The sequence below is a fragment of the Oryza glaberrima genome, chromosome 2, assembly GCF_000147395.1.
Source record: "Oryza glaberrima chromosome 2, OglaRS2, whole genome shotgun sequence".
Classification (NCBI taxonomy): Eukaryota; Viridiplantae; Streptophyta; class Magnoliopsida; order Poales; family Poaceae; genus Oryza; species Oryza glaberrima.
In genome coordinates this window covers 16,404,644-16,422,204 of record NC_068327.1, presented here as the reverse complement: position 1 = coordinate 16,422,204, position 17,561 = coordinate 16,404,644, and the positions used below count along the sequence as shown (strand labels likewise).

Genomic DNA, 17,561 nt, shown 5'->3' with positions numbered 1-17,561 from the left:
TTACATTTAGGGTGTGTCCATTTGGATTGGTTTGGAAATCTCTCCCCTTCACACGTAAAACAAAATGACAAAATAACACATAATTAATTAAGTATTAACAAAATAGTTTAAAAATTAAATTGATATGATTTTTTACAGAAACTTTTTCTAAATAATTTTTTTTAAAAAAACATAATGTTTAGTAGTTCAGGATACGTGCGTGTGGGTAATAAGAGAATGGAGGTTGGGAACCTTGAGTTAAGAACACATCCTAGGACAAATAAAATAGCGAAACTATTCTAAACTCTCAAGGTGACATCCACTCATTTCTCAAGGTGACATCCACTCATTGTTTGTATGTCACTCAAATGACTATGAAAAATTTGAAAAAGAAATTAATAAGATAGATTAATTTGTATTAGATCCCTCTACAAACATGCAATTAAATTTCTCACTTTAACACGTTGCAAAAAAAATGACTCTGAATATACGTTAACTATCTTTAATATATTTTTTCTTATTGCAACTTATAAAAGTAGAATTTTACCTTACATGTTTCTAAAGCGATATATCTCATGTTAATACATCTTCTCAATTTTTATAATATTTTTATAACTATTCTAAGTGTCATGCAAACAATGAAAAGACGTCCCCTTGATAAAATCCACTTTCAAATGAAATGCCATTCAAAATTGTCTGATCGGTTGAGCAACAAAATAAGCTATAAAAAAATTTACAAGGCAGCAAAAATAATTTTTATGTAAATAATTATTACCAGCAGTTTAAAAGTACTCCAGAAGGGATGAAAATACAATCACTAAAATTAAATTAAAAAGTTTTAAATTTTATTTCGACTTACTCCCTTCGTCCTTAAGAAAAAGAATTGATCCATAGGAATGAATCTAAGTAAACATGTGCCGATCCATCCCTAGGGTTTATTATTATTTTTTTTAGAGAGAGAGTATAAGCCAGCAAACAGACATGAAAACCGAATCTCTGATGAAATCTACTCCACGTACTGCAGTTTTCCCACGCTAGTTGCATTGGGAAGACGAGGAAAGCCAAGCAATGGCGTCGGCGAGGCATCTCCGGAACCTGTCCATGCGCTCCGGCGGCAGAGCTATGCCCACCTCGATGCCGCCGGCGCCGGAACGATCCTCCGCCACCGACACCGCGCCGGTCTTCGCCACGGACACGATCTCCACCTTCGCCGGCCTCCCGAACCCGAAGTCGACGTCGTACACGCGGAACCTCGTCGACCCGGCCACAGAGAACGGCGCGTCGTCCCTGCACGCCTCCACGATGCGCTCCCTCCACCCCTCCCAGTACGCGAGCTCGCCGCGCACCGCCTCGTCGATGGCGGCGGCGACAGTGGCGCAGGCCGTGAAGACGCCGCCCGCGGCGTCGGCGACGGCGAGCTCCTCCTCGGGCGCCGAGGCGAAGCCCGGGCCGACGCAGTTGCCGAGGTACTTGTCGGGGATGCGGGGCACCAGCCGCGACCAGTGGTCGACGGCGAAGATGAAATGGGCGGCGGCGGCGGCACGGCCGCCGTCGTCCCGTCTGGCCCGGCGGTAGCAGTGCCACATGAGGCCGTACATGGCCACGTGGGACGTGCACCGAGGCGGCGGCACGCCGCGACGTGCGGCCTCGCCGGCGACGGCGTCCTTGACGCCCTGCAGGAGCTCTTTGGACAGGGTGAAAGTGGCGAGGACGTCGAGGAGCTTGCCGGCGTCGGGCGCTTTGAACAGATCTTTGGCTTCGTTCGTGGATGAGGTGATCTCGTCGTGCATGTTCGGTAGGTCACGGATGAGCGTGCGGTCGATCACAGGCGGCTCTGGGAGCATCCGGTCGCCGGCGCAGGCAGCGGCCCAGGTGTGGAGGAAGTGCGTCGAGCCCACCCCGTCGCAGGCGGAGTGGTGGACGATGACGCCGACAGCGAGACCACGGCGGTTGGGCGGCAGCACGGTCACCTGCAGCGCGAGCACCGTGCCGCCCTCGGGAAGGTCCGGGACGAACGGCGCGATCTTGGCGAGCTCCCTCGGCTCGTCCGTGGCGAGCTCGTCGACGCCGACTCCGACGCCGTCGTGCTCGGCGACAGTGAACGCCACGCCGTCGCCGGGCTGGTAGAGGAGCTCGTACCGGTTGGTCTCGCCGGGCGTTGGGCGGACGCGGCCGGCGAGCGGGTAGAAGGCGTGGATCGCCCGGGGTAGCGACTCCTCCATCCGGGACAGCACAGCGTCGACATCGTCGTCGTCGCTGGGGCCGAGGCGGTAGAAGAAGACGCGCTCGACGGGCTGGGCGTGGAGCCACCCCGCGTCCATGAAGATGAGAGGCAGGGCTCGCTCGGGCAGCGAGGGCTCGCCGGCGGGCGGCGCTGGCGCGACGCGCGTTGTGCGGAGGACGCGGAGGCCAGCGGCGTGAGCGGCCGGTTGCGACGCCATGGTCTCGCCGCAGAACAGGTCAGGGTTGTGTGCTCGTGGCTAGCTGCAGAGCGATCGAGCTTTGCTTCTACTCCTATAATACTTGCATCTCCGCGAGTGACTTCACTTCACTGGTCCATACTCGAATTATGCCCCTAAGGTATTAGGTGAGTACGAATTACCCCTTAAACTCAAAAATAAGATAACTTTCACCCTCAACTATTAATACCGGATGAAAACCCCCTCAAATAGCTTTGAGAGCGGTTTTGGTCCTACGTGGTAGTTCAGTTCAACAATTCTTTTATCAAATAATCGATGGGGCCCACCCGTCAGATCTCTCTACTCTCTCTCTCTCTTTCCTCTCTCACACCTTTCTCTCGCGCGCACGGATGCCAACGACGAGGATGAGGCACGTGCCGGCAGCGCTGCACCATCCCGACGGCGCTCACTTGCCGCCCCAAGTTGCCTTAGCCACGCCGCCACCGCGCCGCCATCTGCCTGCCCCGAGCAGCCTTCGCCACCTCCCGCCACCATCCTGCCCACCCCGAGCTGCCTCCATACCCCCCCCCCTCGCCGCCGTACCCCCGCCCTCGCTTGCCGCCATCTGCTGCTGTCCTCAGCGCCCAAGCGGCCTTCGCTACCGCCCGCCACCCTGAGCTGCCTCTGCCCCCTCTGTCATCCTGCCGCCCTCGCCCAACACCATCCACCGCTATCCTCGATGCCCCGAGCGGCCTCCGCCATCGCCATCGCGCCGCCCCGAACTACGTCCACCCCCGCCGCTGTCCCACTGTCCTCGCCAGTTGCCGTCCTGCCGTCCACCCTCGTTGTTGTCACATCGCTCCGTCCCTAACTCGCCGCCGTCTGGCACTCCCCATTTAGTGATAGAGAGAGATGGAGGTGAGGGGAGGGAGAAGAGAGAGGATTTGGGAAAGAGAGATATAGAGAGGAGGTGGAAAAGATAGAGGGTGAGAGCTGACAGGTGGGCCCGTTGATAAAAAAATGATGACCGGACTGCCTTGTAGAACCAAAACCACTCTGGTTTGTCTTAGGGAGGTAATTCGTCTAGTATTGATAGCTCAGGGTGAAATATTTCTGGTTTTCGGTATATGGAGATAATTTATACTCACTCAATAGTTCAACGGTATAATCCGTCCCAAAAAACGAATCTAGAATGAAATGTGGCACATTATAGTATAATAAAACTAGACAAATGTATATTCAGATTCGTAGTACTAGGATGTGTCACATCCAATACTAAGTTGGTTTTTTATAGGACGAAGGGAGTAGATATCTAGAAAAATCACTAACTGTTCAACTTAAATTGATAAAGATATTACAAGGGGCAGAAAATTATAAAATAAAGCATACTCCCCTTGTATATTGATTCGCCCTAGCTACTTGCAGCCACTTAACTATCACGTCGAAAAATATATCTCTTATCATGTATATAAATAATTTTTTTCATTGTGGCTATAATTGTTTGTAATAATAGATTGTTGTAGATTAGTACTTATCTATATCTCTGAGATATATAGTTTGAATCCACTGTCACTTAAAACTCAAAATACAAAAATTGGTCACGTCTCACACTAGTCCCAAGTCCCAACTACCTCTTGTCTTTATGATGGCTCCAAGCAGTCCATGCCTACATCTCACACACTACTATAAAAAAAACATTTTTCATGACACTCCATTTTATTCTCAACGATGGACTTAACAAAGGCCGTGTTTAGTTTACCCCCAACTTCTAACTTTCCATCACATCACATCACATCTAAAACTTTCCTCCACACATAAACTCTCAACTTTTTTTCCAAACTACCAACTTTTTCCAAACTTTCAACTTTTTTCAAGAACTAAACACAGACAAAAGCATACTGGGAGTATGTGGTCACAACTGTATGAGAATTAATTTTTGCAGACTATCGGTTTAGGAGGCCACAGCCAGAAAAATAATTCTATTTTACAAGTGGACCTCCTAAGGGCAAGTTTTATAGTAGAGGTGACCATCACATCCAATTTTATACATGATATACATAATTAAATTAAGAGGTGACATGTATAATAGGTTGCCTCTAGCACACAATCCCCAATATCTCTAACACTCTCACATATTTATTGAAGTTTGTGTAGGGGTTGCCCCTTGCATGAGATGTGACTATTTCTCTCTCATCTTTCTTCTCTCCTCCACCTCACTATATAGTCCTATGTGGCATCTTGAGGTTTGTGCTTGGATGCCCATAGTACTTGCCCTAACCTAACCAACCACCTGGAAAAGAGGAGGCCACTTTGAAAAAAAAAATTAATGAACCTATCTCCTAGTTACCACTCACCAGCCCCCACTTCTCGATGTGTCCTCCCACATCGGGGGACGTGGTGGATCCGGCATTCCGGCTCCAGCTCAACATCGACATGAGGGCAGCGATGACAGTGAAACAGAGAAGGTGGAGCACGTGGAAAATATAGTCATATTTTAATCCTAAAAATTAAGACAATAAACATGACATGTGTAGCAGGAATTGATCTAGAAAAAGTGCTAAACATGAACATGCTAATGACTAGAAAAGCATCATAGAGAAACACATGTTTAACACACAATAGTTAAAAATGTAACATACCCGGAGAACGCTTCGGTACTGGATGATGCATTGATGGTGTTGTTGCCTCCGTTGATGTTGACGTTCTCGCCTTCTCCAGTGACGTTGCCTCTAGGAGCGCCATTGCCGCCACCTCTAGGAGCGTCATTACTACCAACGCCTCTACCGTTACCTCCTCCAGTAGACATAGCGATGTAGAGGAAGTAGACGAAGAAGACGACGCCGTGCAGAACCGATGCAGCAGAGCAGTTGCGCTAGGAAGCGCTCCCCAAAAACTAAACGCCCGCATACCCATGTAGGTACTCAAGCGAGCTGAGTTCGGGAGACCTGTTTGTCCTAAACACTTGTTCGTGCAAGTGCTTGGAACTGGGGAAGCAGAGGTGCAGCGCAGGAACAGAAGAAGAAAAGATGTAGACACCGAGGAGGAGTCGGTGCGCGAAGAGAGGTGGAATCAATCCGGGATTGATTTGTTCACCCGGTGATGGGTTTGCATAGTGTGTCTCTGTTATTGGAGTAATAACGGAATCAATCAATCCGGGAATGATTTGATTCCCCAGCCGGCTTGGTGCGCATGTGGTAGTCCCACTACCACCTCTACCGGTTAACAAGTGCTCTCCAATAGCAACCTAGTTAAGTTGAAACCTTCCACATAAATTTTTAAGGTGACATTAATTAATCTCTTAACATTAATTGTGGGCCTATAAATTAAATTCATTAGGAATAAATTAGGCCTAATCCATTTTCTCTAACATATGATACAGCAATGACGGGGCCGGTGAGCGTTGGATCTGGTGGAGGCAAGCGTTGAGGGTGCCGGATCCAACAGCTGTAGGGTTACCGCTCGGCAAGGTCGACCTTGAGTCCATGATGACACCATCGGGTGGATACAGACCGTTGTGCCTGGTCGTCTCCTGCGCTTGGGCGATGGTAGCTCGGGAGAGCTGTGGCGGCTGTGCTCGGGGAGTGACGGAGGCAGTTGCAATGAGGGAGATGATGACCACGACGATCACGATCTGGATGCTGTCGGAGGCCGTCGTGTTTTGATGGTTCTCATGAGCTGTTGTCCCATCTGCATGAATTTATATTTTGATTTGGATGATATTGAGCTTGTGTTTAGAGGTGTAAAGGAGGAAATACTTACAAGAAGGAGGTGTGTTCCAGGTAAAAAATGGTGTTGGCTCCCAATTTTGAAGAGGTTTGCTTAATATTAGAAAATGGGTGATTTTGGGTGCTGAATGGAAAGTTGGTGAGGGCTCACATGTCTATTTTTGGAAAGATACTTGGGTGGACAATTTCTCTCTGAAAATTAGATTTCCATCCTTATTTGCTATCTGTAACCAACAAGAGGTGGCTGTCTACTAGATTGCTAGTGAGGGCACTGATTGTCTCTCTTTCAGAAGATCCTTTGGTCCAGCTGAAATAACTGAATGGGAGGAACTCAAGAAAGTAATTGATAATCTGGAGACTTCCCCTGTTCCTGACACTTTACTTTGGGGCCTAGCTACTAACAAGAAATATACCACCAAATCTATGTACAGGACCCTGACCTTTAGGGGTATAAGAGAGGTGAATACTGAGATGTGGAAAAGCCCCTGTCCCATGAAGATTAAACACTTTCTCTGGCTAGCCATTAGAGATAGAATTCAGTCTGCGGAACAACTTAAAAAAAAGGCTGGAATGGTTCAGAGTTCTGTCAGCTTTGTGGACATTTGGAAACTACCAATCACATCTTGTTTAATTGCGTTATGGCTAGACTTATCTGGTGTATTTGCAGAGATGCCTTAGGCTGGAACATTATTCCTAGGAGTTTGGACGAGTTCTTTTTGCTTTGTGATAGTGATAATTCCCCTACTTCGATTAGATTGCATCTTAGCCTACTTGCTGTTGTGTGCTGGAATTTGTGGCTAACCAGAAATAATATGGTGTTTAGAGATAAATTGTTGTATTCCCCCTGTCTCTAACTTTTCAAATTGTTGCAAATTTGCTGCAGTGGAAGAAGCTCTTCCGTCCTGAAGAAGAAGCAAGGCTGGAGCTGATGACTGACAGGATCAAGATGGTGTCGACTAGTCTAAGATCTCCAAGAATGGGTGTGGGTTAAAATTCTATCGTTCTGTTGCTTAGTCGTTAGAGTTTTTGTTTCCCAGATAGATGTTCCCCTGGCTCATGTCGTTGTCAGCTTAGAGTTTCGGCTGGAATCTAGATCGTTCGCTACTTGTTCGCCAGTCTGGTTGCTGTTCCTGGTCTGTATTTTGTTGAACTCCTCTTTGTCATTGGCAACCCCAGCTGAACACTCCAATGTGGCTTTCAGTAAAAAGCCGAGTCTATGACCTTTTCTCTAAAAAAAAATTTGGATGATATTGATGCCGATCTAGAACGTTTCTTGCACGAACGATTCAAGAATTTGAATATTGTTTTGTTTTTCTCCGGAAATCCTCCGTACAGGTGGTTAAGGTTTTCATCTATTACAATCGATTTTCCCAAGCGGACCATATTCGCTTACAATCATGGACTGTCATAGGCGTTCAGTCGCAGGCGGTCATCATGATTGCCAGCAAAAATTGATTTTGGTTACCTCTAAAGTCAAATTTTGTAGCAGTGCCATACACCCTGAGAAGAGAACACGTCTTTTTACCCTGGACAATACTCTCTTAGGACGGAGGGAGTATTATTCCACTGCATATTAAAGCTTATGCAAGAATAACATATCATTCATAATCCCTTCTTTCTATCAAGCTAATATCAACTAAACATCTAAAATTCAACATGCAAGCATAGTATTTATTAGCACTCCTAAAACTTACATGCAAGCACGACACATCAACCCATTAGACACACGAAGCTCAATATGTAAGGATATAGTAATTATATTTAAAATTTATTTCATTCTAAATCTGAGCATACATAGCTACATCATCGTTCTCAAATCATTTTCATAATGTTTCAATCCAAATCATTTTATTATTTCTCCAATATATAACATATATCCTGCAATAAAACACGGGAGATCATCTACGTTATTATAATCTAGAGTTTAGCATGCATACAAGCATTTTTAATCATCCTCCGCACATTATTTTTTTAATATTTCAACATATATCTTCCCATCATTTTTACTAGTATAATATGCAACATATATTTTCCATTCATTCCGAAGCAACGTCTACGACATCAATTAGTTATGTAATTAATGGTTCGTTCACTGTTGATATATTGCAGTTTTATACGGCCAATAATTAGCATTTTTCCCTAAGTACTGTTTTAACGTCACATATAAGCATTTCTCCGCACATTGGTAAAATCGCACATTATTGTTTCAGTCTAGATGAACACCATACCAAAACATGTGCTGTATATAGTGTATACGTAGCAGGCTGATAATTTTTGCGATCTCGTTATGTGTTTATAACCTTCAAAACATGGGTTAATTTGATTCGTACCATAATATTATGTGTTTATACAGATAAATGTCATTACAATTTGCTATACGTAGCCGTGCCACTTAAATTTTATAAAATTGAAACCATACTATCGCTGTCACGTCACGTTTTTCATCTTCTTTTCCATTTGCACGTGAGGTCCAGCCATCAAATTCATCATCTTCTTTCATCCTCCCCTCTTTTCTTTTTGCCCATCTCTCTCCACCGCTTTTCAGCCTTCTCCCCACCAATCCATCCTCTCCCTACCGCCCGCGTTGTGCCGGAGCACGTGGCCCTGGCGACCCACCGATGGGCGGTGATGGCGGTCGCGGCCATGGACGTCACGAGTCTCAGTTCGGCCTGATGTGGCTGTGTATCATGGCAACCGCGTTGGTCGACGACGACAGCTTTGGTGTTGCTGCACCATGTCCGCCTCGCTGAGAGCCTTGGCGCGACACCATGCTCGTGGGCAACCTGGAGTCCAGCCTCTCGAGACGGCTTGTCGAGGAGCCCTCTGCTCCCACGCGTGAGCACGGTTGGGCGGTGGCTGCCATTAGCTGCGCACTCCGGCACGGGGAGAGATGGATTGGTGGAGAGAAGGTTGAGAAGTGGTGGACAGATAGGAAGAGAAGAGGGGAGGACGGAGGAAGAGTATAAAACTGATGAGTGAACCCAATGCGTAGATGGAGGAGAAGATAGAAAACGTGCGATGGTATGATTTTAATTTTGTAAAATTTGAGTGGCACGGTTATAAATAGATAAATTGTAGTGACATTTATCTGAGTAGACATATTTGCAATGGCACGGAGCAAATTAACCCTTAAAACATAGGATTGTCATTTGTCAAAACGTAAGACTAGAAAAACATAAGAATATAATATCATGTTCACTGGATTCCTCAATTTGAAAACATAGAAAAACTGTCGTTTGAGAGTCACACATAAAAACGTAGGAATTCAACATACGGGAAAAATAAAACATTAGGTAAAACCTCATGCTTATTTTCCTTTAAAATTCGTCTACAATAATCTATTCCATATGAATTTAAAAGGAATTGATATGAATCAATCCATTGAAACCAAAGGGCTTCGTAGGATTATTTCCCGTAGGGTATTAATCCTTTGAAATTTCTATGTTTTTCCTTTGTTTTAAGGCAAAATTTGCTACAGGACAATCAAAGAATGTGTAATTAGCTAGGAGACACAGCAAAAATATGACACGACTAATGGACACTCCAAAAATTATGTAATTGGCTATAAGACACAGAAGGCAATATTTTATAATTACGGGCCAAAAGAGGTGATATTTTTTTCAAATGGCGAGATTGCCCCTGGCGCCATCTTCCCCTACCCGAAAACTGCAATGCCGTGAGGATGAGCTTGGCCTTGGCGGCGGGGCCTGATCTGTTCTCCGCCTGGATCGCGTAGTTGTGGAAGTTGTTGCCCAGCACGCAAACATGGCGGAGTAGCAAGGGTGGCTCCCAGTTGATGGCAAAGAAGGCATTGTAGAGCGACGCCTCGCAGTGTGGCATGTAGAAGAGGGTGGGCTCGTCGGCGCGGTGGCGGCAACCGTCATTGACGCCTGGCACGGCACAGAGAAGCCCAGCGCTGCCGCAGCGACGCACTCGACCGCAGAGAGGACGGGGTTGAAGAGGTCGGTGTGGGTGGATGATTCCGGCAGGAGGAGGAGATTGCAGTGGAGGAGCGCAAGCTGGAGGCGGCATGAGGGAGAGTTCTCGAAGCTGCCGACGCCAAGAAGTGATAGCCTCCGTCTTCACCCACCATGATGGATCGATGCGTCGCCCATTTCAAGCAGGAGGCGGCCACACGCAGGGCCAGCGGCGGCCACACGCAGGGCCAGCGGCGGCCACGGCGACAACGTGGAGCGCGAGCAGGAAGCAGCCGCGTGCAGACCGGTGGAGGCCACGGCGGTGGCTTGGAGCGCGAGCAGGAGGTGGCGGTGTGTGAGGCGGCCGCAGCGTTCCATGGCAGGGGCAATCTCGCCATTTGCAAAAAATTATCACCTCTTTTGACCCGGAAATTATAAAATATTGCCTCCGGTGTCTTTTTTGGAGTGTCCATCAGCCGTGTAACGTTTTTACGGTGTCTCCTAGCCAATTACATATTTTTTCAGTATCCTGTAGCAAGTTTTGCCTAGGTTTAATCAGGGTACCTCAGATGCATGACCTCATACCGTAAATGTTTGCCTTTTCTGCAGCTTCACAATCGTATCAGATAAACCATTTGTCCAAAAATAACGGAAACTTCAGTTAACCAAAGGAATCTTTACACAAAATGTTCAAGGATTTTTACTCAATCAACCCTAATTATATTGTCTCTGACTCTAAATATGTTGTCTCTGCCAAATAGTCAAATTCACCATTATCACTATCTTTTGTCTTGTGATTGATTCTTTATCCTCACCAGTGGCAATGCAAGGGCATTTTGATTCAGAGTACGTTTTTACCGAAGAAACTAATGCTCTCGATCTCCCGTTCTCTCAGTGCCCATCATGTGAAGCGAGGCATGGGCCCATGCCATGCATACATGACTACAGCCCAGGAATGCTGTGGGCTTCACAGCCCTTGTGTTAAAAGAACAAAGCACGACGGCCACAAAAAATCATAGTAGGAAATGTCCAATTAAGTCATAGGTTTTATATTTTGTGACGGAGGAGTAGTTGATTGCATGATCTGGGGGTGATTTGATCAGTTTGTTACATGCTGAATTTTTTTCATTATATTTTTTAAAACAATTAATCATTCACCAACCTGTATATAAAAAAGGCCATAAGCTGATACGCAGGATTTAAGTAGTGAACACGTTAGAGGCACGCTAATTTTTTAGTTGTGTTGCTTGATGTGTTGTCTCTTGTCTGGTTGGCTCTCCTGAATATATTACTTTCAACGATCTAACACAAGACAAGTTTCGTCTACACAAGCATATATGAGCCCTGGAGGATAATAAGAAAAAGTGGAGGTCCTGTCACAATTGAACTAAAGCTCCTTAGTATAAATTATGGGAAATAATAGAAATCATTCTAAAAATCACTTGAGTTTGATATTTGATTTCATAAGTTATTTTACTGTAAATACTTAACACCCAGCGTAAATGCTTAACCGAATCACCCCGTTATCGCTGATATAGAGCCACCGTAGGTTAAGCTAGCCGCTTCAAAAAAATTTTTTGATGTTTGCATTAGATTTTTTTTTACGTGTCACTGAAATCTTTTTCTGCATATAGAGAAACAACGTTTAAACTCTCATCAATAATTCTAGTTATCAAATCTCACAAAAAGTGTTAAAGTCTATACTCCTAAAGGTAAATTTTGATAAGAACCATATTGATGGCTTGCAATTTATAAAGACATATTGATTTGGATAAACACATGTGCACTGGGGTGGTTTTTCAAAACAAAACCGAGTAGAGATGATGATTTGCAACAAAATAATTTGTGGGGTGAAATGTCAAATTTGAAGTGACTTTTATGATAGTTTTTGTTATCGCCCACGCGCGCACATGACGTCGCTAGCCATCCAGAATCCAGAGACCTCGATCAGCCGACACGCGCGCCGCGCCCGACGTACTGCAATGGCGTCGCCACCAGCTCACGGCGGCAGCTTCCGCGTCGTGCGCACCGCTCGCGTCGCGCCGTCGTCGCCTGCGGCCGGTGCCGGCTGCAACCCGCAGCCGGAGGCCGCTCTGCCGCTCACCTTCCTCGACGCGATGTGGCTCATCGCCCCACCCGTCGAGCGGGTCTTCTTCTACCGCCTCGGCGACGGCGGAGGCGGTGCCACATGTGACGTCGACGTTGCGCTGTCCAGGTTGGTCGACTCCCTAGCCCGCGCGCTCCACGTCTTCTACCCGCTCGCCGGCCGCCTCCGCCGCACGCCCGGCAAGGCCAACCGGTACGAGCTCTTCTACCAGCCAGGCGACGCCGTCGCCTTCACCGTCGCCGAGCACGACGGCGTCGCTGTCGATGAGCTGGCCACGGATGACCCGAGGGAGGTTGCCAGGATTGAGCCGCTCGTGCCGGAGCTCCCGGATGGCGGCGCGGTGCTGGCCGTGCAGGCCACCGTGCTGCTGCGGCCGGCGGCGCCGCGCGGCCTCGCCCTCGGCGTCACCGTGCACCACGCCGCCTGCGACGGCTCGAGCTCCACGAACTTCCTCCACACCTGGGCCGCCATCTGCTCAGGCGCCGCGGCGACGCCGATGGCGCCGCCGCCGTCATCGACTGCACGTCCATCCCTGAACGTGAAGATATCCACCATGTAAAGACGAGGACGACCAACTCGCCCGACCCCGACGTCGTCGACAGCAAGCTCCTCGCCACATTCACGCTGTCAAGGGAAAACCTGCAGAGCATCAGGGACAGGGTCGCCGCCGTGGCGGCGCGCCGCGGCGTGCTGCCTCCGCGGTGCACGTCCGTCGTCGCGACGTTCGCCGTCATATGGCGGTGCCACGTCCGGGCCGCACTAGGCGCGGGCGGCGACGTCGAAGCAGAGCCTCGGAACCATGGCCGCCGTGCCCACCTCGTCTTCGCCACCGATCTCCGGTCACGGATGGAACCCCGCGTCCCTGACAAGTACCTCGGGAACTGCATCGGCACGTGCTTCGCGTCGGCGCCCAGAACGGACATCGCCGCAACCGGCGCGGATGGCCTATTCGCGGCCTGCGCCGCGATCGCCGCCGCCGTCGACGAAGGAATGCGATATGATGAAGGCTACTGGGACAGGTGCAGGGAGCACAGCGCAGAGGTGACGACCTGGCCCTTGTCGGTGGCCGGGTCGCCGAGGTTCCGCGTGTACGACGTCGACTTTGGGTTCGGGAGTCCGGCGAAGGTGGAGATCGTGTCCGTGGCGAAGACCGGCGCGATGTCGGTGGCGGAGGGCCGTGGCAGCTGCTCCGGCGGCATTGAGATTGAGGTAGGCATCGCTTTGTCGCCGGAGCGGATGGAGAGGTTCCGGAGGTGCTTCGGCGATGACGTCGCGTGGCTGTCGTCGTGATCCAGTGATAGCAAGGTGGCTGTCAATAGCTGGTCAGCGCTATACCGGTTATATACTACTTCGTACTAGTGTAATTTAAATTTGAATCTGTAAGATTGTAAAATTCAGTTTTCAATTGTATCAACTTTATTGTTTGTGGTGGATATATATATTTGACATGGATGAGTATCGTATTGTGACTATTTATGACGTGTTTGTTAAATACTCCCTCCGTCCCTATATGTGACGCTGTTGACTTTTTAAACATGTTTGACCATTCGTCTTATTCAAAAAATTTATGTAATTATTATTTTTTTCCTATCATTTGATTCATTGTTAAATACACTTTTATGTATATATATAGTTTTTTAATAAGACGAACGGTCAAACATGTTTAAAAAAGTCAATGGCATTAAATATTTATGGACGGAGGGAATATACGGGACTATTTATTTGATATTTGATAGAAAACACTCTCCTAAATATGGCAAATTCTAGACTGTTGGGTTACCATTACTTCCAACCCTAACCCCTTACTCTTCTCCTCCCTGCCCGCCATCATCGCACAGCACACGAGAGGGCAAGAGTCAGGCAATCAGAAATCTGCCCCACCTTCTTCACCACCGCTCGGTCTCACCAGTTGGCCGGGCGGCATTAACGACGCCGACGAGGCCCCTTGGCTGGCCTCCTCCATCACCTCCCCCTTCCCCAAGCTGACGGTGCTGAGGTCCTCCCACCCCGCCTGCTTCCTTGTCTTCGGTGCCTCCCTACCATCGGATCCGCCACCACTAGCCCCTATCTTCTAACAAGAACCTTCGCTTTGCCCTTACCGGCCCACCACTCTCCTCCATCCCCGTGGCTTCCATGCCACCGCTGACACCTCGTTGCTCGCCTGTGTCCACCACCTACCACCGGGCCACCATCTCCCACAGTCCTCCGTCAATGCATCACAATGTATGCACCTAATGTGGAAAAGCAATAATTTCTCTCATACGGTGGGTCCCATTGTATGAATACGATTTAACTTTACATAAATAGAGCCCACTCTCTCTCTCTCTCTCTTATCCCTCCTTCCCAGATCCCTCTCACCTCACTCTCTCTTTCTCTCCTTCTGTCTTTCCCCAAATCATATCCCGCCGACCTCACTCTTGCAAGGGCGAGGCATGGTGGCCGGAATTTTGGTGGAGCTCAGCGTGCCTTACTACGGCGGCGAGGCGTCACGGTGCGGATCTGACGTCAGTGATACAAATCCCATGCCGGCGGTCGTGCGGAGCTTGCCTTGTGTTGTTATGTTTTTATTGGAAATATTTTTATTTTTTGTCCACAAAAGCACAAATAAATAAATTTAGAAATTTTATGACATGTGTTTTTTATGAAAAGTACTTTTTTTCAAAACCGAACATTATGTTTATAATTGTGTAAAATATAATGTTTATGCAATTGTGCAATATCATTTTTCTCGGAAATTTTGTAGATATAAATTTCTGTAGAAACTATAAAATATTAAATGTACAAATGGAATATTGTGTACGGTGCATGTGTGTAAAGAGCGGTTAACTCATCAAATTTTGAATTGGAACTTTGATGGGGAATGTGCAATGTCTGAGGTCTAGATGTGTCGTAATATGGGGTGTTTGACCACACTTTGCCATGCCACAATCTTAGGTGCCATAATTTATTAGGTATTTCCTCTGTGATATAATGTAAGACTTTCTAGCAATGTCTATTTTTTATAGATTTAATGAAATTAGACACATATATATGCCAAGAGTCATTAACATCTATAATGTTAGAAAGTCTTACATTATGAAACGTATGTGTTTAGTTCACTACACTTTTTTTAATAGCATATGCCCCGCATGTCGTACACTTTTTTATTTTTTTCATAAGCATTTAGATAATATGCAAATAACCAAGAGAATCTTCACTCGACTACTCGAGAGAGTTTAGAATCTAAACCCTTATTTTCTCTCTCACCTTTGTTTCTATTCTTTTTCTACACTCATGCAGTTCGCAGTGTTTTTTCCATCGCTCGTTTTGTGGCTTTAATTAGCACACAAGTCCAAAGCTACCCGTAACTATAGATGGCTAAGTGGGCCGCTCGGCCAGGCACGACCCGGCACGGCCATGCCCGCCCACGGCCTCCACCTATGGCCCAAGCACGACCCAATTAGAGTCTGACCGTGCTGGGCCGGCCCGAAGGCACGTCTATCATGCTCATCCTTGAAATAAGTATATTTTGCCTCTCTCCTCTTTGGGTCCTGTCTTACCTATGGTTGGAATAAGTCCATTTAGCCTCCCTGCACTTTGGGTTGTGTCTTATATATGCCTAGAATAAGTCTATCATGCCTCCATCCTCTTTGGGTCGTGCCATATATATGGTGAATAAGTCTATATAACATCTCTGGTGTTTCGTGCCGTAACGAGCCAGCCCACCGTCCCCAGGCACAACTATCGGGCCAGGCCCGCATAGACCATTCAGCACTCTAGCCGTGCCATGCCTGGGCCGGGCCAAAAGGTCATGCCGTGGGCTGGGCCATCGATTGGCCCCCGAACCTTTTGGCCAGCTATACCCGTGACTGTTTGGCCGTCGGGCACCGCCTAATTCCGAATGGGACCACCTATATATTTGTCGATAAATTTTCTACTAAAAATTTGACAGATGTAATTATAGTACAATCGTAGTGTAATTACACTGTAACTTGTATGTAATTACACTGTAACTTGCATGTAACTACAGTGTAACTTGTATGTAAGTTTCACGTAATTTTGAATCGTTAGATCTATTACAAGATTTGTTCTATGGAGGAAGAAAAAAATCACATCACACACATATGTGAAAGGATTTGTTCTCACGACCTCTATTTTACTGAAATAACATGTTACCGAGATATTCTTGAAAGTTATATACAAGTTACATTATAGTTACAGTGTAATTACATGCAAGTTACAGTGTAATTATACTACGATTGTACTGTAATTACATCTTACAAATATTAGGGGGAGAAATTTGATGACAAATATCTAGCAAAATCGTTCCGAATTCTTAATCCTAATCTCAGCTTCCGGCTTCGCAGGCGAGGGCGAGTTGATCGACGAGCTCCGTCGGCTATGCATGTTAGGCGGCGAGGGAGTTGGGCTAGACCAAAACATCATCGCAGTTTGAGGAGAAGACGGAGGAGGCTGCTGGGGTCGAGCACCGCTGACTGACACTGCTATAAGGTGGAGATTTTCATCTGCACCGCCGCGATGGAGGACATATCGCAGCGATGTTAGCGCCGATGGTGGCGAGGTCGTCGACAAGCTAGCTAGTGGACCTAGTGGTGTCAGTGGTCGCCGTCGCCGGAGGCGGCTGTCGGGGACGTGTCCCACCGTCACCACGGAGTTGTCCACTTCAACGACAACGACGCGCGCCGAGAATGCCGCGGCGAAGTCTCCGTGATCGGGACACGATCGGCCACTCGGGACTCGGGAGTCGGGAGCCATCAGCGAGGAGCAAGCTGCAGCTGGTCGACGTGCGGCCACTGCTGCCGCGGCTTCTCCGGTGCCGGCCTCTTCCCCTGGTCGACGCCGAGCTTTCCTTGGTGCTGCTGCAAATCGATCGCGCGCAGGACCGCAGGTTATGAACCTGCTGTTCTTTTTCTTCTTGTTCTTGCCATAGCCGCTAATCTTACCTTCCGCTCCTACTGCAGCTGCAGCCACTGGTTGACTTCTGATCTTGCAGAAGGGGGAATAAGCTAGACGAGAATTATTTCATGATTGCTTAAAAATAGCTTCTTGATTTTCATTTTATTTTATAGCTGAAGAAATCTTCATATCCCACACGGGCAGGGCATGCATGCATGTGGTCATGCGGGTCCAGCGTGCAAGCTGCCTGCCAACCAATCAGCGAGCATGCATGCGAGTACCAAGTGCGGCCGGCCACTTTATCCAGGCGGAGTGGATGACGCAACTCTGCCCTCTGTCCAATGTTCGGCGTTCGCTGACTCCGATCCTCTCTCTCGCTCTTTGCTTCTCGGCTTTATGTACCCTCACTACTGTGTATCCATTTCTATAGTTCGTGCCTGCTCTTTGATACTGCGAATGTGAAAGATTAAACTAGCTGTAGTTTAATTTGTTTTTTTCATTACAAATTTATCTGCCGACGATGAGAAAAATCCATATA

The 17,561-nt window shown here is 47.5% G+C and overlaps 1 protein-coding gene and 1 pseudogene across 1 annotated transcript; one reads left to right on the top strand and one right to left on the bottom strand.

The window, feature by feature from the left end:
- Positions 1–953: 953 nt before the first annotated feature.
- On the bottom strand, positions 954–2,420 carry LOC127764412 (phenolic glucoside malonyltransferase 1-like). The gene has a single exon (XM_052289295.1). It carries the CDS (start codon positions 2,418–2,420, stop codon positions 1,014–1,016), a length of 1,407 nt encoding a protein of 468 aa, XP_052145255.1. The 3' UTR covers positions 954–1,013.
- A 9,582-nt stretch (positions 2,421–12,002) lies between these two features.
- Positions 12,003–13,569, top strand: LOC127764370 (phenolic glucoside malonyltransferase 1-like; annotated as a pseudogene).
- The last annotated feature ends 3,992 nt before the right edge of the window (positions 13,570–17,561 follow it).

Excerpts from the sequence above, each read along its gene's own strand:
- LOC127764412 (XM_052289295.1), bottom strand. The coding sequence starts at position 2,420 with ATGGCGTCGCAACCGGCCGCTCACGCCGCTGGCCTCCGCGTCCTCCGC.